General features: G+C 50.2%; 1 protein-coding gene across 1 annotated transcript in view; it reads left to right on the plus strand.

Moving 5' to 3' along the window:
* Nucleotides 1–504: 504 nt before the first annotated feature.
* The window catches only part of GTF2E2 (general transcription factor IIE subunit 2), an 83,536-nt gene continuing 62,523 nt past the window's right edge, over nt 505–21,517 (plus strand). The window contains exons 1-2 of the mRNA XM_043971114.1: nt 505–768; nt 4,251–4,417. Coding sequence (XP_043827049.1) covers nt 4,255–4,417 — 163 coding nt within the window. The 5' untranslated portion in view covers nt 505–768; nt 4,251–4,254. The remainder of the gene's footprint in view (nt 769–4,250; nt 4,418–21,517) is intronic.

The following is a 21,517-nucleotide window of genomic DNA, read 5'->3' on the forward strand; positions in this document are numbered from 1 at the left end:
CTTTAGAAATCCCCGTGGACCCTCACCACCACCCTGCCCGTTATGACGGTTACGATCAGGTGCTGGGGAAACTGAGGCAGGCGGCTTGTCTTCACTATCTTGCCCAGGGTCGCGCAGTGCTGCGACTAATCAGAAGCAGGATTTGATCTTCTTGCCTTTAGGAACTGCGCTCTTTGCACTGTGGCACCCTCTAGCGGCCGCAGTCATCGGCGCCTCAATTCTCCGGCACCCGCGTCCCGCTTTTGTGTGGGAGCCGGCGGTTCCTGAGAGGACTTACATCACATCCTTCTTCCGTGATCACCTGACACTCCCTAGTACCTCCCCTCCCTGCCGCCGCAGGGTCATCTGGCTCCGGGGAAAAGCGGGCGACCCAGAGGTCTTTGCGCCATAACGCAAGCCCGGAGCTATGGCAACGGAAAACGACGCGCCCCTCTCCTTTTACGCTCCGCCTTAGCGCATGCGGTGACGTCATGACGCCGGCAGCAGCGGCGGCTGCGCAGGCGCACCGGGCCGCCGGCCTCTTCCCCTGACTCTGGAGTAGGAAGCGACTTCGGAGCCCAGGGTTTGGGTCGTTGTTTCCGCCGTCTGAACCGAGACCCCGAGGCAGAGGTCCGCGGCGGATGGCCGAGCGAGCGGGCGAGTGTGGGTGCTGACGAGACGCGAAGGGCCGGGCCGGCCAGGGCGGAGTGGAGCGGCGGCGGCGGCGGCGGCGGCGGCGGCCGGGCGAGGACGAGGCGGCTCCTGCCCCTCCCCCCTCCCTTAGCGCAGGTGGGTGCGCGTCCCTCCCCTGACCCGCTCTCAGTGCGCGTGCGCCCTTCCCGGCCGGCCTAGTGCGCGTGTGCCGTCCCCTTTCCCGGCCCCGGTGCGCGTGCGTGGCCCCCACGTGGAGCCCGGCCCCCGAGCCTCCCCCCCCCCCTCCTCCGGACGCGGGGACGCTGGGATGTCTCCCGGGCCTCTCGTTCAGGTTACGGCCTGGAGAAAGCGGCCGCCAAGCCCCCGAGGCTGAGCGGGACCCCCTCCGTGCTGGGGGCCGCGCGGGGCTCTGGGCGGGTCAAGCCTTTATGTAGCACCTGCAGCTGGCCGGGCCGGCCCGGGGGGGGGGGGGGCACGAGGGTCGTGGGCGGCTGGGCGCCCCAGAGTCCGCGGGGACCGCTCCTGGAGCAGGGCTCCCCGAACTTCCCTCTCACGGCCCCGGCCGGCCGTGTAGGCGCCTGAAATCGCCCCCCTTCCCTTGGATCCTGTCTCATCCTCCCTCCTTCGGAGCTGACGCGCGTGTGCGAGTACAGAGGGACGAGGAGTCCGTGAATGGACAGGAGTGGGGGTGCCTAGGCCTGTGGCCCCACCGGCCCCGAAGCCACCCGTGTCCGCTTTCGTGAAATGAAAAGCAGAATCCGAGGGCCCAGCCCCGGGCCCTGGTCATCCCCGCCCGCTGTCTTTGTGCTGGCGTGCGGCAGGGGGGCAGCACCTCGTGGGGACCTCCCCGGGGGGAGCAGCACCTCGTGGGGACCTGCTCGGGGGGCTGAGGCGGAGGTGGCGGAAGGGGACGCATCTTAGGTCAATAAACACTTGTTCATCGCCCACCGCGCGCCGAGTGTACGTGCTTATGCCTCCCTCCTCTTCATCCTCAGTGCGCCTGGGAGGAGGGGTGGCTTCCTTCTTGTCGGGATTCCTGGTTCCCCCGGCCCACTTCAGTCAGGCCTTGTGGGACGCTGGCCCTTACAGGGCCTTGGGAAGGGTGTGGAGGAGTGGAGGGGACCAGAGGGCCTTAGGAAGATTGATGTCCATCCAGTGCTCTAGGGCCCAGTCCTTGCCCTAAGTACCGGCTGTGGGAGTGAGCGAGCCTCGGCAGCCAGACCCCAAGTGAGAGGGGGAGAGCTGGCTGGTAGGAAGGTGCTGGGGTGCCTGCTCCAGAAGCCGGGTGGTCTTCCATCTCTAGGAGGACAGAAGGCGCGACTCCCATCCAGCTCCTTGGCTTGGGCGCCAGAGGGGATGAGGCCGATGGTGCCTGATGCTGGAGGACTTGGCAGCCGGCTGGATATGGGTGGAGAGGAGCCGAGCTTGCTCCCAGCGCTTGGACGCAGGCTGTGGGCTAGTTCTGGCCGAGCCCATTCCGAATTGTGGCCAGGGTCAAGTAAGGCTGTCCATGGGTGAAGAACGGCTAGGAAAATGAAGTCGCTTTAAAGTAGACTGGAGAACAGCTGGGACGATCCCCAACAACTCCAGGAGGGGCATTCCTTTGTTCTGTTCTAGGCAGGATGAGGAACACGGCAACCCTTCAAAATGGTGACAATACAGCCAATTACGTAGGGCTTTAAGGTTTGCAAAGTGCTTTCAGACAAACATTTCGTGCCCACAGTAACCCCGAGGGAGATGCTGTTAACATCTCTGTTTCACAGCTGAGAAAACTGCGGCAGAGGTAAGGTAACGTGTTTAGGGTCACCCAGCTCCTAAGTGTCTAAGGCTGGATTTGCACTCAGGTTTTCCTGGCTCCAGGCTTGCAGATTGCCTCTGTAGTGTTTCTGGTATATAGTGACACGTTGATCCCTCCCTTAGGCCTTCTCAGCCCAAGGTAAATAGCTTGTTGGGTCAGGAAGACCTGGGTTCAGTTCCCACCTCGGCCCTTGTTGGTTGTGGGAGCTGGGGGCAGTCAGCCTCTCAGAGCCTTCCCTTGCTCATTTACAGAGTGGGGGTGATCATGGGAACAGCGCCAGCTCCCTGGGGTTCTTGGGAAGAACTAAGTTTAACATGCTCCCCACGGGCGCTCCTGCCGTCACCATGGTGTGGCTAGAGTCTCTAACCTTGAGATCCCCCAGCCTCTGTGCAGAGCCAGCTTGCTGCTGTGTATATAGCATCAGTACTTACCTTGGGGTCTCAGGCAGGAAATACAGCAACAGCGGTGTGGGGGGCCATGGGACCCCCCCCCAAAGACTGTGTGTGGAAACTGGTCCTTCTGGGACAGCCTTGTTTCTTTCGTGTGGCTAATGAGTGGGTTATCATCTTAAATAGCTTGGCCACATCCAGGCTGCTAAGAGTGTTGGGGTTAATTAAAACCCAAGGCTTGGTGGTGGTGGTTTTGGTTTTGTGTTCACACCAACCACTGCTGAGTCAGGTCTTTTCCAGTTTCTACTTAGTGCTTTGGCAGGTGGGGCTCGTTGCCTTAACACGCCATGGGGAAGGAACCCTGATTTTAAACCTCCACTGCCTTGCGGCTATACCCACATATGGGAAAGGCTTCCGGAGTTAACCCTGAGGAATAATCAGGAGCCGGAGTCCCTTAGGCAGTTGGATGTTGGACATCACATCCTTCTGGCAACTCCTGCGGTGGCGGCACTGGTGCCAAACTGTATTGGCTCTGCCTCTCCTTTGGATCCACCAATGTCTTGGAGAGGGAAAACCTACTGCATGGGCAACCGCTTGTTTTCCATATTGATCTGCCCAAGCCAGCACCCTGGAGAGGACACTCCAGTTACTCCTTATGGGGTAGATACAACACGGGATGTGGCAGTTATAAGTCACTCAGGAGCTGTGGCTCCCACATCAGACTGCACAGCCACACTGTGGCCTGTGGCTCTTCAAGGTGCTGATCCATGGTCATCCTTGACTGGTGGAGGCCTACTACTGCTACTTAGCATTGAGTGTTTGAATCACATTGCAGGACTTTGGAGGCTCCTGAATGTGGGGACGGTCCTGCTTGTCGCCATTTATGTCCCTATTTCTTAGTGCATGGCCTAGGGTAAAGACCTGGGCAGTCAGGCTTCCTTTGACTCTCATTCTCTCTCTGCCGTGTTAAATGTTCTTTATTTCGGCTCATTTTTATTTTTATTTTTTTTTGGCAGGGCAGTGGGGGGTTAAGTGGCTCGCCCAGGGTCACACAGCTAGTAAGTGTCAAGTGTCTGAGGCCAGATTTGAACTTAGGTCCTCCTGAATCCAGGGCTGGTGCTTTATCCACATGAGCCACCTAGCTGCCCCCATTTTTTGCAGCTTGTTGAAATACTTTTTCTTCATTTTTCTTCATTCTGCTCGTATTATGCACATAGGCATTGGGTTTTTATTTAAATTGTTGATAAAGTTACTGAAGAAGACTGGGTCAGTTTGTCTCAGACTCCCTCTTCACTTGGCAGAGGGTAAACACAGTTTGAGGGGGCTGTTGATTTATATAATTGCAGCTGATTTTTTTCCAAATCAGCTTCTCCTGTCCACTTGAGAACCTTCTTGGCTGTTTTCTTTCATCATCGTTTTAATTTTTACAGCAATATGGATCCGAGCTTATTGAAGGAACGGGAGCTGTTCAAGAAACGAGCCCTCTCCAATCCATCTGTGGAGAAACGTCCAGCGCTTTCTGAGTCACCCTCATCATCCAAGAAGAAGAAAGCCAAGGTCGAGCAGGGAGGGTCATCAGGCTCCAAACATAACTCAGGTTAGTCAGAGCGGCTCCTTGGGGCCTCCCTTTGGGGCTGAGGCGTGATCTGTTGTCACCCAAAGACAGCTGTGCCCTTTGGCCTTTCAGAACAAGGCAGAGATGGCCCCTGGGCGTAGGTTTGGGAGTGTGACTGGTTCTTGTCAGCGGAGGCCTCTGTCCAAGGGAATAGCACACCCTCTGGGAGTCACCTCTCCCCCTTTTCCCTGGGGTTTCTGTTGGCCGCCTTGGCCTCAGACTTCAGAACCTTTGAGGACCAGAGGAGAGGATGGACAGGCAAGATTCTGACTTCTGCTTGCTGCCCTTCACACCTGCATCCTGCTTGTCAGGAGGCAGCTTTGGTTGCCTTAGGATGGCCCTGGGTGAGGGCCTGGCAGCACTTCTGCTCCGGGCACCCTCGGGTTGGAGGGGGAGACCCAGGGACAGCCTGTGAGCGCAGCTGCTCTTCTGTTCTGGGCCTAGGCGCGTCACTGCGACTCTGACCCTGGACCTGGGGGTGTTCCCACTTGTACTGGGAGTGTTCTCAGAGCCGCTGGTCTAGCCCAGGGGCTCTTCACTTGGCTTCTGGAAGCTGAGTTTTGTCATTTGGAGCGTGGCATTTCAGTATTGCTGGCTTCCTGGGTAATCCTCAGAATCCACATGGTTCAGTGAAGGGGTCCCTAGGCTTCCCCCGACTAAGGGCTTGCCTGTCCAAGGGGTCTGTGACCCCCCCCAGCGGCCCCTCTTGCTCTGGTCCCAGATGTGTTGGCTCCGTCTAGCTGTTGTGTTGTTGGCTTCTGGCATCCTGCCTCAGGGACATCCACTGGGGGTCTCGTGAACCCAAGGTCAGGCAGTCCTGGCCTGGGCCTGAGTTTAGCTCCTTCTACATTAATTCCTATGAATGCTTCTGAGCTTCCAGAAGGGATTTCCTCATTGTCATTTCTCAGCATGAGGTACGCCACCATCCCCCTCACACCCCATGTTCTGGGCTGCTGCTCCCTAGTCCGTGGGTGGCCCCCACCAAACATGCTGTGAACCAGGGGGCCCTTCTTTCTTGCCCTAGGCCTCCTGGGGTTCAGACCTTCCTTTTCACATGTGTGTGTTGGAGCATCTTTTTACCTCAGTACCTTTTAGGAGCCTTAGAAAGATAGTAGACTTGTGATTTCCTACACTAATAGAAGCAGAAAAGTAGGTTGTTGTTTCTCCTTTAACTTGAAGGATCCTGGCTCAGCTGATGAGGCAAGGGGTGTGGGAGCAGGGAACAGGGTCCTTCTGGGCCTGGGAAGTCAGTAGAGCAGTTACTTGGTTGGTAAGCTGAGAGAACAATTAGAAGTGAGACTGTCGGGGAATTAAAGTAGACTTCACCCCATTTGAGAGTTGTTTTTATTACAAACATGTCAGTATGGAGAGAACAGAAGGGAGACCAATATGTGAGACCAAGACTTGCTGTCATGACTGTTTTTTCAGAAGTGTCTGAGGTTTTCCAGGCTGGTAACAGCATTACCCTGCTCGTCCGTGACCCTTCTGCGCTGTCCTGCGGCACTTTTCTGTGGTTTGGTTTCTCATGTTTCCTTGCTCCTGGTCTAGTTCTCAGCCATCTTTGTTAAGCAACAAACATTTATTTTATTTTCCATTTACATGTAAGGGTAGTTTTCAACATTCATTTTCATAAGATTTAGAGTTCCAAATTTTTCTCCCTCCCTCCCTCTCTTTCCTCCCCCCTCCACAAGATTGTAATCAGGTTATATATGTACAATCCACAAGTGTTCTTTTTATCAGTTCTTTCTATAGGGGTGCATAGTGAGCTTCCTCATTAGTCCCTTGGGATTGTCTTGGATCATTGCACTGCTGAGAGTAGTTAAGTCATTCACAATTGCTCATTGAACAATGCTGCTGTCACTACGCACAATGTCCTCTCACTTCACCATACATCGATGTTCATTAGTCTTTCCAGGTTTTTCAGGGATCATCCTGTTTGTCATTTCCTGTAGCACAAGACCATTCCACCACAATCATATAACACAGCTTTTCCCATCATTCCTCAATTGATGGACATTCCCTTGATTCTCAATTCTTAGCCTCCACCAAGAGTTGCTATAAATATTTTTTGTACAATTTTTCCCCCTTTTCTCTTTTTCATGATTACTACTGTTAACTGTTTCCCTTCCATCCTAGTCCCTTCCCCATGATATTTATTCTATTATCCATCTTCTTTCATCCTATCACTCTTCAAAAAGGATTTGCTTCTGTCTGTCCCCTCCCCCACTCTGCCCTTCTTTCTTTTGCCCTTCTCTCTTTATCCCCTTCCCCTCCTATTTTCCTTCAGGGTTAGAGAGATTACTCCACCCAATTGAGTGTGTACATTAGTCCCTCCTTGAGCCAATTCTAATGAGATTCAGGTCTTTGAGCCAATTTTGATGAGTGTTAGGCTCATTTACTGCCCAGATTAAATAGATTACTCCACCCAGTTGGGTGTGTCTATTAGTCTCTCCTTGAGGCAGCTCTGATGAGGTTAATGTCTGAGCCTTTTCTGATGAGTGTAAAAATCATTTACTGCCCTGCTCCTCTCCCATCTCTTCCCCTACTCCATAAGCCCCTTCCTGCTTCTTTCTTGTAGGACTTCACCTCTGCCCCTCCCCCAGAGAATTCCCCTCACCCCTCAGTCCAACCCCAAAGATGTTGTCACCTAGCTAAGTGACACAGTGGACAAAGCATCACCCCTGGACCCAGGGGGATCCCAGCCAAAACCCAACCTCAGACACAAGACAGTTGCCCACTGTACGACCCCCAAGTATGCCCCCCAGCTCCAATTTTTTTTTATGGTTCTCTAGGGTCTTGTATTTGAAAGTCAAATTTGCCATTCAGTTCAGGTCTTTTCATCACAAATATCTGAAAGTCTTCTTTTTCATTAAAGTTCCATTTTTTCCTCTGAAAGATAATGCTGAGTTTTTCTGGGTAGGTGATTCTTGGTTGTAATCCCATTTCCTTTGCCCTTTGGAATATCATATTCCATGCCCTCCAGTACTTTAATGTAGAAGCTGCTAGATCTTGTGCTGTCCTAACTGGGGCTCCACAGTACTTGAATTCTCTCTTTTTGGCAGCTTGCAATATTTTCTCCTTGACCTGAGAGCTCTGGAATTTGGCTATAATATTCCTAGGAGTTTTCCTTTTGGGATCTCTTTCTGGAGGTGATCGGTGGATTCTTTCCATTTCTATTTTAGCTTCTGCTTCTAGAATTTCAGGGCAATTTTCCCTGAGAATATCTTGGAAGATGATGTCTAAGCTCTTTCCTTGATCATGGTTTTCAGGTAGACTAATAATTTTCAAATGATCTCTCCTGGACCTATTTTCCAGGTCAGCAGTTTTTCCCAGAAGCTATTTCACATTGCCCTCTATTTTATTCATTTGGATTTGCTTTATTGTGTCTTGGTTTCTCATAAAGTCACTGGCTTGCATTTTTTCAATCCTAATTCTTAGGCAATTATTTTTATCAGAGAGCTTTTGTACCTCCTTTTCCATTTGACTTTTCAAGCTGTTGACTTTTTTCTCATGTCTTTCCTGCATCCCCCTCATTTCTCTTTCCATTTTTTCCTCTACCTCTCTAACTTTATCTTCAAAGTCCTTTTTGAGCACCTCTATGGCCTGAGACCAATTCGTATTTTTCTTGGAAGCTTTAGATATAGGGGCCCTGACATTGACATCTTCCTCTGAGGGTGCCCCTTGGTCTTCCTTGTTACTGAAGAAACTTTCTATGGTCCTCACCTTTCTCTGTCGGCTCATCTTGTCTTTCTTTTACTAGACTTTTAGCTCCTTAAAGTGGGGCACTGTTTCCAGGCTGCAGTATCCCAAGCTTCAGAAGTCCCAGGTGGTATGATTTAAGGAGGATCAGGTTCTTCCCTCACCCGGCCTGTTCCCCGGTCTGGAGATGATCCCAGACCAACTTGCCAATCAACCAGCTTTGTGTGTTGTGGTTGTTAGCTCTGATGAGCCTGTGCCCCTTCCCCACCTGGGCCACTGCTACTCGAGCCTACCTCCTGGTTCTCAGCAGGGGTGAAAAATCCAAGTTCTGCCTTAGCACCAGCGTAGACCCCTGTAGTCTCCCCCCTGCCCAGGGCTCAGCCCTCTCACCAGACTGTGAGAGAACTGACAAACTCACTCTGTGAGAACCAGCATCTCATTAGTCTGGAAAAACCACCCAAGAGCTCTGCTGTTGCCAAGGCTGGGCGCCTCCCAGCGGCTCTGGGCCCTGGCCCTGCCTCTTCTACCCCTCTCCCCTCAGCTTCCCTGCCTTCCTTCCGGGAGGCCCAGTTCAAATCCTGCCTCTGTCCTCCCCTCTGGGATAGCGACAGTCTTGTTGGTACATGTGGTCTCCCCCAGATCTGGTGCTTGCTTTTCTTGGTATTCCTGGAATTTAGCACAAAGCCTGCCACTGAGTGATGCCTTTATTCTGTTTTATCATTCCGAAGCCAAAGTTTCTAACCTCGTTTGTTTACTGACCCCTTGGCTGCAGCTCAACTGACACTTCAGGACCCCTTCTCAGAATCGTGGTCTTAGATGCATGATACAGGACCTCCAAAGGGAACCGGTCATTGTGCAATGTGGCTATCACAGCATTTTGTTTTGTTTTGTTTTGTGGGGCAGTGAGGGTTAAGTGACTTGCCCAGGGTCACACAACTAGTAAGTGTCACGTGTCTGAGGCTGGATTTGAACTCAGGTCCTCCTGAATCCAGGGCCGGTGCTTTATCCACTGCGCCATCTAGCTTCCCCCTATCACAGCATTTTAAAGGCAAGTTCCAAGACCCCAGCTGAACACCCTCGCCTCGAGGGTGTTTGGCTGTTCAAGGGAAAATGTGTAATGAGAGCTGCGAGCTGCCACTTTGTGGAGTTTTAAAATCGTCCCCTCTCAGCAGCCCTCCAACATACCCATCCCAAGTGTCAAGTGACTTGCCCAAGCTCACATAGCCAGCAAGAGTGGTATTTTAACTCCTTTCCTCATGGGGCTATTGAGAACAAAGGGCTGTGTTTACCCTAAAGTGCTCTAGAAATTGGCACTATCAATTCAGCATTGGTTAAAACCCCTACTATGTGCTGGGTACTGCTCTAAGCACTGGGTATACGAAAAGAGGCCAAAGACGGTCCTTGCCCTAAAGGAGCTCAGAGTCCGATGGAGGTGACCACAGGCAAACAGCCCTAGACAAAACAAGCTGTCCACAGGGTGGATGGGAAAGAACCACTAGAATTAACAGTATTTTCATTAGGTCTGAAAAGGCTGTGGAGAAGCACCTGGACTCTGCCGGCTGAGGTTCTGGGGCGGTTTTGCCCAGATGCCCTCATCTACTCTTACTTCCTCTGCTGTGAATGAGGGGTTGGGTCAGTCTTTTCACTCGGATGCCTGGTCAGCAGTCCGCCTGTCCGGGGTCTTCCTGCCCCTCGCTCCCTCCCCACGACTGAGGTGCTCTGCCTCCCATCCCAGTGGGGTCATTTTACAGGACAGTGACCTCGCTTGCCCAGGGTCCGCGTGGCAGAGGCCTTCGTCTGGAGCGCCAGGGCACTCTGCACAGAGTGTGGCCGTTCCCACAGTCACTCTATGAGACATTCACAAGACATGGGGAAACGTGACGGATTTTGTGGTGTTGGGGCTTTGTAGAGGGTATCCTGCGGTGCCGGCGGGCACGTGGAGACCTCGGATTGCTCATCCTGCAGCTCCTTTAGGGCAGGTGACGTTTCCGCTCTGCTCCTGGCCTCCATCTGCTGTACCTGGCACAGGGCCCAGTTCAGAGTAGGCGCCCGGTACACCAACTCACTCGTGTATTAAGTGCCTGCTCTATGCCGGGCACCTCACTGATGCCAGGGATACACCTACAAAGGGTGCAAGAGACCCTGAGAGCTTTCAAGTTGGCCTGGAGGACACTTGGAAGGGAGTGCCCAGCTCTGCACGCGTACCTCCTTACAAGATGGCAGCGTTCTGCAAGTCCCTGCCGGCACCCTGGATGCCCTTCTCGTGGGAGAAGTGGGGGCAGGCGTGGCTGCTTTTCCTCTTACTGAACCCTTACTGCCCAATGGACCCCAGGCTCTGCCACTGGCAGGATGGGGAGGCAAGGGAGGAGTGGGGATTTTCTGTCAGCTGGACAGAGTTCTGCCTGCTTGGAAATGCAGGGGCTTTGGTAGCCATCATTCCTTTGGTGTAGGCTCCAGGGGCCCTGGTGGGAGGGGTCTCTGTTCTTTCTGTGACTGACGGGGTGAGGGGCAGGTTCTTCACCCAAGAGCCAGCCCCCCGCGGTAATGATGCAGCCTCACCTTAGACCGAAGCACTGGTGTTCATAGAACATTTCCAGGTTGGCCAAGGGCTTTACCAAGGGATCTCTTTTGAGCCTAACAACAGCCCTCTCTAGGGAGGGTGGCGCTATTATCAGCCTCTTACCAATGGGATAACTGAGGCAGGCAAAAGTTTGCACCAAGGCTAGTTTTTGTCTGGTGCTGGATTTGAACTCAGGTCTTCTTGACTCCCAGTCTTGCTCTCTATCTACTGGGCCACCTTGATGACACTTTATGCTTTTGCTTGATGTGATCATGGCTTTTAGAGCTTTAAAAACAACCAAGACACCTCAGCAGGCTTGCTCTTATACACTGTCATTTTATGGCTTTGGAGGGGGTAGTTTGAATCCGTGGACTCGAGGGGGTTTGAATTCTTTTTTTAAAAAACTGCATCACAAATCAGCTGAGGCTGTGATCCATTTCCCCTTGTCTGTAGAAGCACGTTAGCTTGGTCACATGTTTCCAAAGTGGAACTAGAACACATTCCAATTTGTTCCAGTAATTATTTTGGAAGCCTTTTCCTTAGAAGTTTGTTGGCAGGCTACCCTCTCGTTAAGCTGCTTGTTTGGGTCATTCGAAGGTGTCAGACACAGGCCTCTTCTTGTGCCTCGGGGCTGAGGTAGAAGCCTGAAGCACACCTTGGATGCTGTTTTTGTTTTGTTTTTTATTGGGGGGGGGGGATGTGAGGCAGTTGAGGTCAAGTGACTTGCCCAGGGTCACACAGCCAGTAAGTGAAGTGTCTGAGGCCGGATTTGAACTCAGGGCCTCCTTGGATACTTTTTTACAAGCACACGATCTGGCTTTTGCTCCCTTGTAGGTGTCAAGTGCAAAGGTAACTGACCTTTTGTCTGTTGAGCATTATTTTATCATGGAGTTCTTAGTACCAGCCACCATTGGTAATTCAGTACCTATGAACGTCCCTGTCTCTGAATGCTTCACACTGATGGCCGGGAAGTCTTTGTGCCTCCCAGGCCTGTGTGTTGGGATTTGGACTATGCTGAAAAACTAAATTGAGTCTACTTATATACCCTTTGCTCCAGGGTGTCACTGCTAGGCCTATACCCCATAGAGGTCAAAGACAGGGGAATAGGATTCTTACGCACAAAAATATTTCCAGCAGCAATTTTTGTTGTAGCAGAGAACTGGAAGCAAACAAGGCATCCCATCAGTCCGGGGTTGGCTAAGCAAGTTAGGGCATATTAATATGATGGAATAGAATTGTGCTGCAAGAAGTACTGAAAGGGACAGATTCAGAGGAGCCTGAGAAGACTGGCGTAACTGATTCAGACCGAAGTCAGCAGGAGAACAGCCTATTCCATGACTGCGGTATGGTCAAGAGAGCCAACTTTGAACGCCTCATGGACGCTGATCAGCATGGGTACCTGCCGGAGTCCCAGAGGAGCCACACTGAGGCCTGCTTCCCCCGCCCCCAGAGAAAGAGGGTGGATTCAGGTGCGTGGTCAGTGGGTGTTCCTTTTTGGCCTTGCTGTGGAGAAGGGAAGGCCTTTAAGAGGGAGAATTAGGGAGGAAAGGAGAGCGATGCCATGTTACAGGTACCTCAGAAATGTCAATACGCCATTTAGAAAATACACAAAGGGGACACAAAGAAGGTTAAGAGACAGAGACACACAGGACAACTTTGCAGTCACCGTGCTAAATTTATGATATACTTTAAAAAATAACCTACCCAACCTTTACTTGGTGACACTTCTGGCTTCCGGGTGCCATTCTCTTTTTCTCTTCTTTGATGTCGATACCGATTTTCCTGTTTGTCAGGTTCATAGTTACAGGGAAATGGACTGGACCTGGACTTTATTTTATTTTTTCTGTTTTATTTTAGTTTTGATGTTGTTGTCATTTGTTGCTTGACAAAAATTTCAGGGAAAACTGGAAAAAGAGTTTGATAGAAATTAAGTTCAGACCGGCATCTTCTACCACAGTAAGCTTCAAGTGGCTAGGTTACATCATAAAAAAAAAATCCATACGGAATGAAAGGAGACATGTTTCATAACCATGGCAAACCAAGTGAAAGAATTGACCAAACATAAGATCAAGGACTGTACTCAACTAGATAAATACTCCATTTAAGTTTTCCAAAGGAGTGAAAACTATGAATCATCATGGAAAAATGTTCCAAAATCTAATAATTCTAAATGAAGACTCCTGAAGTTTCATCCCAGACCCAGGAAATTGTCATGGAAGACAAAGATGGAAGCAGTTACCGTGGAAGGGTCTGTGGGAAGACTGGCACCTGAGTGCATTGTCAGTGAAATGGAGAATTGGCCTAATCAGTTTGTAAATCGTCTTGGAATTATGTGAGAAAAGTAACTGAGCTAGTCATGCTTTGACCAAGACAACCCACAGCTGGGGCAGATATGCCTTAAAGACAGAGGGAAAGGTGCGTTCATATCAAAAATTCATGGCTTTGTTGTTGCCACAAAGAATTAGAAACAAGACTGTAGTTGGGAAAAGTTTGCTTAAACTGTGGCTTATTGGTGTAATGGCATATTCCTTTATAAGAAATGAATCTGAGGAATTCAGAGAATGGAATAGTAGAACTGAGAGAACATGCTTTTTGGCTACAGTAATATAAATGAAAAGCGATCATAGGAAGGAAGAAAGCCTTTGTTAAGCACCCAGTACACACCAGGGCCTGTGCCAAGCTCCAGGGGCACAGCTGGAAGCATGCTGGGCATTCCCTAGGCACTAAGGTTCTAATGGAAGAAGACAGCATAGGAACAGGAACTGGAAAGCACCCGAGGAGGGTTTACACTTGGCTAGAGCTCTCCGGAAGTGTCACGGAGACCTGGGGACCAAGCAGGGACAAGGCCCGAGCTGGCCCTGATGGAGATGGAGCATTGGCGTGAGGTCACATGTGGCCCTCCCTCATGGCTCCCAGGGGCCAGCCTTCTGTGTGCTCTGCCCTGCTGCCTCTTAAGAAGAGGAAGAAACCCAGCTTGCCAAGTGCTAAGTAGACCCTCCTCCAGGATGAGGAGGCCACACGTGAGCCCAGCCTCTGCTTGAGCACTAATGAAGAGAGGCGCTTCAGCTGTCCCCGACAGAGGCAGGGTTTGAGGCTGAGACAGTCCAGGGGTCCAGTGAGGCCAGAGGGCGGGAAGGCTCTGCAGTGGGTTCAGCCTCTGGTCCTGACTCCTGTGTGCTGGACGCAGCTGGCTGTGTGACTGTGGGACAACGCAGGGGCTCTTTGTGTCCCTCCTGGAACGTGAGCCTCCTCGAGAGCTTGAGGGGGCATTGTGCAGAGGGAAAGGGCCGGGAGGGAGCCAGCGACCGGCCGCCTGAGCCCAGTGACCCAGCTCATGGTGCAGGCTTCTTCAGGAGGGTCAGAGAGTGTTGTGCCCCCAGGAGCACTGTACGGTTTTTTTTGGTTGTTTTTGGTTTTGTTTTTATTTTAATTAATAAAGTATTTTTTTTCTGTTACATGTAAAGATAGTTCTCAACTTTTGTTTATACAAGCTTTACAATTTTAGATTTTTCTCCCTCCCTCCCCCCTCCCCTAGACAGCAGGTAATCTGATATAGGTTATATATATAGACACATAATAACATTAAACATATTTCTGCATTAGTCATGTTATAAGAGAAAAAATCAGAGCAATAATGAAAAACCTCAAAATAGAAAAAAACAATAGCATCAAAAACAAAAGAAATAGTATGTTTCATTCAGCATCTATACTCCACAGTTCTTTTTTTTTTTTTTTTCCTCTTCCATCACAAGTTCCCTGGAACTCTTCTGTACTATTGCATTGGTGAGAATCTAGTCCATCACAGTAGATCAACACTCAGTGTTGATGATACTGTGTACAATGTTCTTCTGGTTCTGCTCATCTCACTCATCATCAGCTCACAAAAGACCCTCCAGGGCATTTTAAATAAAATTCAGACTCCACATAGTCTGGTCACATTTACTCTTTGACCTGTGCCCTGAGCTAACAGCAGGTAAGCTGGCCTTGCTAACGGGACCGAGTACAGAAAGCATTTCCAAATTGGGGCAGTGGTGAGTGTCCTTGTTCTTGAGTGATACTGAAGAAGATTCAGCCTAAGGCTGGCTGGTCACATAGCCTGGCACGCCTTCAGAGCAGTCGAGTATGCAAGCGAGGTTCCCGAAGGGCTTTACCCCAATAGTGTGACTTCCCCTCCCCACCCCTGTCCCCCAAACCCCAAACAAAAATCAACCCGTAAGTGTGGAGGGTTTGGTGTGTATCCAAACTGTGGTTCTCACTGGGTAGGAAAGTGTTTCAGACTGCTGTATTTAGCCATCTCAGATGTGGAGTTTCTCAGAATAGCTCTCCATTACTAACGTGTTCTATAAACATTGACTTATTAAGCTTCACAACACTCCTTTGAGGGTTAGATTGTTTAATAGTGTCTGTTCCTGCTCTTTTAGAGAAATAGAAAGATGGGAAACAAAATCAGATGGACATGGAAGATAACTTAAATTGTCATCTTTTGGGACCGACTGTGTATAAGGCTTTCACTCTTTTTGTAGGTCCCCATTTATGAAGTTGAGTCTGGAATTGAGATGTGTTTTCCCCCTTTACCCTGGTGGCATCTGTTAGCGTGTCCACGGCACGTTGGTGCCCACTCCTATACACTGGAGGTGTCATACAGGCAGCTGCAAACAAGATTAAGATGTAATCGGGAAATGTTTAACAAAATAAATGAAATTATAATACAACACAGATAATGTCGATTTATGGGTTTTTTTCTCAGTCAGGACGAGGTCTGCTCTGAGGGTGACACCACTGCTATCCACATTCCCCATTTTTCTTGACCTTAGACCTTTCTACCATCCAGGAATTCAGGGGTCCTCTCATGTCCTGGTCTGTTGTTGTGTGAGAACTGGGCATGGGAACTGTAGATTCTCTGAGGATGGGATCTGGACGTAGTATTGGAAGCAGAAGAGCTGAGCCTCAGTCATAAAGCTATTGTAAAGATAAAATCAGATGACCCAAAGACGTTGGAACCAAATGCCAACATAACTTGGAGGCTGATACTTCTGTCTCCCCCCTGGGTCTGCCTCCAGAGAAGCCCTGCCCGTCCAGCTTCCAGATTGGAGCCAGAGGAGAGCCTTGGAGAGCCTTCATCGGTTCCCAGAAAGACATTTGCTCCGCCTTAGTAGGAAAAGGCTTTGCCACAAGGAAAGGTGTCGAGCACCCTTGAGTGTTCAGCTGCCTGAAGCTCCTTTGCTTGAGATGCCTCCGTGCTCCGGGATTTCCCCATCAATGCTTTGTGCTCATCTCTGAGCTAGCCAGCCGAGCCTCAGATGGTCTTGGTACCTTTAAGGAAAAGTCTGGGCCTGCAGTCAGGAAGACTCATCTTCCTGAGTCCAGGTCTGGCCCAGACACTTGCTAGCTAGCTATGTGACCCTGGGTGAGTCACGTCACCTTGTCTGTCTCAGTTTCCTCATTTGTCAAATGAGCTGGAGAAGGAAATGCAAACCACCTCAGGATCTCAAGCCAAGAAAACCCCAAGTGGGGTCCCAGAGAGTCAGATACAGCTGAACAATCCCATAACACCTAACCCAGCTTGCACGGGAGGAGGGGTTGGCGTATTCCACCACCCTTCCCTTTTGGAGGAGTTTGCAGGCAAGGGAAGGAGGTGGTTTTCCTCAGGAGGTTGGGCTTTCCAGGCTCTAGAAATCTCACTGGAGGGCCGGTGCTAGCCTCACCCTGCTGGAAGGTGAGTCACCGGTCTCAATTCACGGGAACCAAAGAGGTGACTCTGTTGTGAAACCTTCCCGGGTACAGCCAGGGCCTGCTGGGAGATCCGTGGGGACGAGTTAGCTTTGGGGGTTTTATTTTGGCCTCCGTTTCCCAGTTTGGGGGCCTCGGCCACGTGGATAAAGTAGAGACTGAACAGGAGGACTGTTGGTTTCCTGGCTGGACCGGCTAGGGAGGTGCTGGAGATCATTGACACCCAGTGTTTTGTAAATATCCTGAAGGTTCAGTGCCTGGAGACCTTGGGAGCGCCTGGAGCGCCTGCAGAGTCTGTGTCTTTTCCTTGCATCCGAGGCTGCAGGCTGGCTCCTTTCTGCTCTGGCCGGCTCCCCATGGCTGCCATGCCTGCCCCTCCGCTCCCACCTCTGGGCTTTCCTGGCTTCCTTTAATTGCCTTTCCAGCTCCCTCCTCCCTGCGGCATGTCGGCTCCCTGTTGGATTGTGCACTCCTTCAGGGAGGGGACCATGTTTTTGTTTTCTCTGCACCCCCAGGACTCAGCATCACCAAGATAAAACAAACCAAGTCAGGCCCACAGGTTTCCTCCATGCGGATTTGGAAATGCCTGGTTAGAGCAATAGCCTGGAATGTTCTTGGCTCGGCCTTGGCCTCCCGAAACTGCCTGGTGCTCCTTTTTCTATCCGGTCTTTATTTACACATGTGAACTTTACTGATCAGAAATCTTGAATTGAATCCATTGTGTGATCATCAGTTGTTACCTGCTGGGTGGAGGATCGTGCCTTGGTCCAGGTGTTTCTGAGATCTTTTTATAACACCAGCAGCTCACTTACAGGCAGCTTTAGCTTTTGCAGGTCTCATTATATCCATTGTCATTTGATCTTTGTGGTGACCTTTGAAGTAGATGCCATCTTTGTGCAGATGACAAAGCAGAGCCTCCCAGGACTTGAGTCTCCCACCCAGGGGCACCCAGCTAGGGAGTGCCTGAGGCTGGCTTGTCCCCTGGGACTTCCTACTGGAGCCAGTGCAGCTCGGACAGGATTCAGACTCTGCCAAGTCCCCTGTTCTACGGGCCAGTGCTGTCCATGGCTGGCGTGCTCCAAGGGGAAAGCTGAAGTAGCAGTGCCCTCTTTTTTTACTTAATAATATATTTTTTCCAATTACATGTAAAGATAGTTTTCAACATTTTTTTTTTTTTTGGTGAGGCAGTTGGGGTTAAGTGACTTGCCCAGGGTCACACAGCTAGTAAGTGTTAAGTGTCTGAGGCCAGATTTGAACTCAGGTACTCCTGAATCCAGGGCTGGTGCTCTATCCACTGCGCCACCTAGCTGCCCCAACATTCATTTTTATAAGATTTGAGTTCGAAATCCTCCCCCCTCCTCCCTAAGTCAGAAAGCAATCTGACAAAGGTTATATATGTACAGTAACATTAAGCATATTTCTGCATTAGTCACGTTATAAGAGAAGAATCAGCAAAGAGGAAAAACCTCAAAAAAGAAAAACAACAGCACCAAATACCAAAAGAAATAGTATGGTTCAATCTGCATCCGTATTCCACAGTTCTTTTTTTTCTGGATTTGGAGAGTATTTTCCATGATGAGTCCTTTGAAACTATCTTGGACTGTTGTATTGCTGAGAAGAATCCAGTCTTTCACAGTTGATCAACCCATAATGTTGATACTGTGCACAATGTTCTCCTGGTTCTGCTCATCTCACTCATCATCAGCTCATGCAAGTCCTGCCAGGTTTCTCTGAACTCCTCCTGCTCATCGTTTCTTACAGCACAGTAGAATTCCATTACATTCATGTACCACAACTTGTTCAGCCATTCCCCGATTGATGGGCATCCCCTCATATCCAATTCTTTGCCACCACAAAGCAGCTATAAATATTTTTGTACATGGGGGTCCTTTTCCCTTTTTTATGATCTCTTTGGGAAGGAGACCTAATAGTGGTCAAAGGGTATGCACAGCTTTATATCCAGTGACATTTTAATCTGGTTAGGGCTGACATGGAGTGTGGCAGGCAGGCTGCTTGTGTGACACCTCTGTGGTAAGACCTACATGCGCAGACTTCCTTGTCTGGAGGGATGGACATTGTGAATAGACGAGAGGGTGTGATAGGAATGTGGGTTGGGAAAACGACATTTCCCAGAAGACTTGTGGAGGAGGGAGGATGAGGACTCTCTCTGTCATGAGGCTGTGTGCCCATGTTGGTGGGCTGGAGACCCAGGAGTGTAGGAAGGAGAAAGGAGCATGTGGGAGAGCAGGGGTGGCACTGATGTGCAGGAACCCTGGAGTTCTCCATGTAGGCCTCACTGAGAGCAGGGACAAGAGCCGCCTAGCCTTGCTGGAAGTGCTGAGACAGGCGGGCATCTCAGCAGAATCAAGCGCGCTTCCTTATTGGTGCTCTTTCCTCTCTTAAATTGATATTGCCGTCTCTTCCTAGCGATTCCATTGCCACCCCCAGGAAATCTACCCAAAAAATCCCTCTGTTGGCCAGGACTGAAAGCGTCTGTAGCCTCGTTGTGCCCCTCAAATCTGTCGCCCTGTTTGCCCATCAGCCTTTTGCTAAAACGATGGCCCAGAGACCTGGCCCAAGCCTTCCCAGGCATTCTGGGGTTTAGAAGGGAGTTGGGGACCCTAGCTTCTGGAGGAAAGGCACTGGGGTCCTTTTTACTGTGCCTTTCTCTTCGGTATGAATGTCCCGATTCCTACCCAGGGTCTTTTAGTGTGCGCCCTGAGGAGAGCTCGGTGGAGAAGAACATGCCTTTTACTACTACAGCCTGGCATTGAGTGTCCGGGCTGTTGGACATATGTGTGGGGCCGGCACTGCAAGTGGGCAGGGGGCCCGGCAGGGGAGGATGGAGCCCATCTCCAAGGACGATGACCCCGGGAAGGAGTCCAAGGGCTGTCATGGAGGAGGAGGTGTTAGGCTCCCGCTGCTTACCCCCTTCCTGGGTGATCTGGGGCAGGTCACTTGGCTCCTCTGAGTCTCTCTCCTTTGCCAACCTTGGGGTAAAAGGGTGGGTTTCTTCTCTAGCCTAATGATGCAGAGCTGTGTCGGGGGTGTTAACACAGGGACAGGTACAAGTAGGAAAGGAGCTGTGCCGGCATTAAGGTTTGGACTCTGTGACCCGGACACGAGGGCTGGTGGTGTGTGGCTACGTGGGGCTCTGGAAGGACACATAGAAGGGACGTTCAGCACCGGGAGAGGAGAAGTGATCTCTGTTGCTTGATGAGATCCCAGGGCTCCTGACGCACTGATGGAAAGGGGGGTAGCTCCCATTCCTGCCCTTTCACAAGGTTAGGCTGTTGTAGGCCTCAGCAGGAGGGAATGGGAGGGTAGAAGTGAGCTGGGGGGAGGTCTGGCCCCCACACACTTGGGGCTCTGAGCACTTTGCTCAGCAAGGATTGTACTCGAATTGCCGCGTGCTGTTATTTAAACGGGTGCCTAGGCGCCTTCTGGCTGTGTCTGTCAGGTGAGGGTTTGAGAAGGAGCTTTGGGAATGCCCCTTTTGGGAACTACATTTATTGGGACCATCCTCTAACCCAGTGGGTCAGACTCCAGTAGAAACCTGGCCTCCCTGCCAGGACTGACTTAGAAATCCCCCTCCTCCTGTTACCGGGGTTCTCTAGTGGCTTTGTTTGTTTCCCTGATCTGGGTGGTGGGCGGGCCCCCTTTGTTTTATTTTCCCCTCCTCTCTCCTGGCCCTCCATTTGCTGGATCAGATTTCATCTCCTTATCTCCTTGGGAGATAAAGGCACAGGACACCTGTGACAGTTTGCTTCATTCTGGGGTCCTGCTTCTCAGCCCTGGGGCCTCGAGCTGAGCCCCGGGACTCAGAATCTGTGGTGTCATGCCTTCTCAAGAGAGACTGGCAGCTGGTTTAGATCAGCTGTGCTTGTGCTCAGACCTGGCAAAGTCAGCGTCCTTTGGTTGTCTTCTCACGGCCTTTTCAGGGGGCTAACTTTGGGAAGGTCGTCAAGTGTTCACAGATGGCCCTTAGGAACAAAGAAATGTTGTGTATTTGAAGGATAAAAAGGAAAAATTAATAGGGGAAGAGATTTCAGCATAAGTAACCGCAGTGTGGAAATGGAGTCAAGTATTGGCCTTTTATTGTTAGCATTTGCTTTTTTTTCTGCTTCAGTCCATTTTTTTATTGGTAAAATGTGGTATTTAGACTAATTAGACGATCTCTGAAGTCTTTTCCAGTTCCAGAATTCAGTCGCTCTCTTTTCCTTGTCTTTTTTGCTGTAGTGACACTTAAAAAGCAAACATTTCATAACTTACAAAAGAGTCGAAGCAAGTATAACTCTTTGAATCAGTTCATTACATTCTGAAATGTGTTCATTTGCAGGGCCTATTTGGGTTTTTTAGTACATTAACGGATTATTCCTCTCCTCTGATTTGTGCAGCATCATTCTGTCTTTGGAATCATGTTTAATATAGATACACTTTTGACCTTCCTCTATTTTCTAAATGGCTAATATCCCTAGAATACAGTCGTTATCACAGGGGATATTAGCCATTTATTATTACTTTTAAATTTTATCTATTTTTTAAAAAATCACTGTCATTTTCAAATCTGTTTCTCCGCAGAGAACTTTTATTTGTTTAAAACAAAACAAAAAAGAGGATGAAGCACTTGAGAGAAACTAACCAGCCCATCAACTGAGTCTGATGGGTTGCCTCCAGAGTGTTCTGTGCCTGTGGCCGTGGGCTTCCTAATGAAAGGGAAGGCATACATTTTCTCCTCTCTTTTCTAGCTAACCATTCGCTACTGATCCCTTCAAGGGGTATTCAGTGTTGTTGAATTTACCATATCAATCCTCTGTAAAGGTCAGAGCTTTAAAAATAATTTAGAAAGTTAGAAAGTGGTGTTTTTGGTGTTTTTTTTTTTTTTAAAGAAGGAGTAGGAAGTAGGAGACTGATTTTAGTGGGATCTATTTAATTTTAAATTTGAATTTTTGGGGGGGGCAGGACAATGAGGGTTAAGTCACTTCAGACTTGCCCAAGGTCACACAGCTAGTGTCAGGTGTATGAGGTCGGATTTGAACTCAGGTCCTCCTGAATCCAGGGCTGGTATTTTATCCACTGTGACACCTAGCTGC

The sequence above is a fragment of the Dromiciops gliroides genome, chromosome 6 (genome assembly GCF_019393635.1).
Source record: "Dromiciops gliroides isolate mDroGli1 chromosome 6, mDroGli1.pri, whole genome shotgun sequence".
NCBI lineage: Eukaryota > Metazoa > Chordata > Mammalia > Microbiotheria > Microbiotheriidae > Dromiciops > Dromiciops gliroides.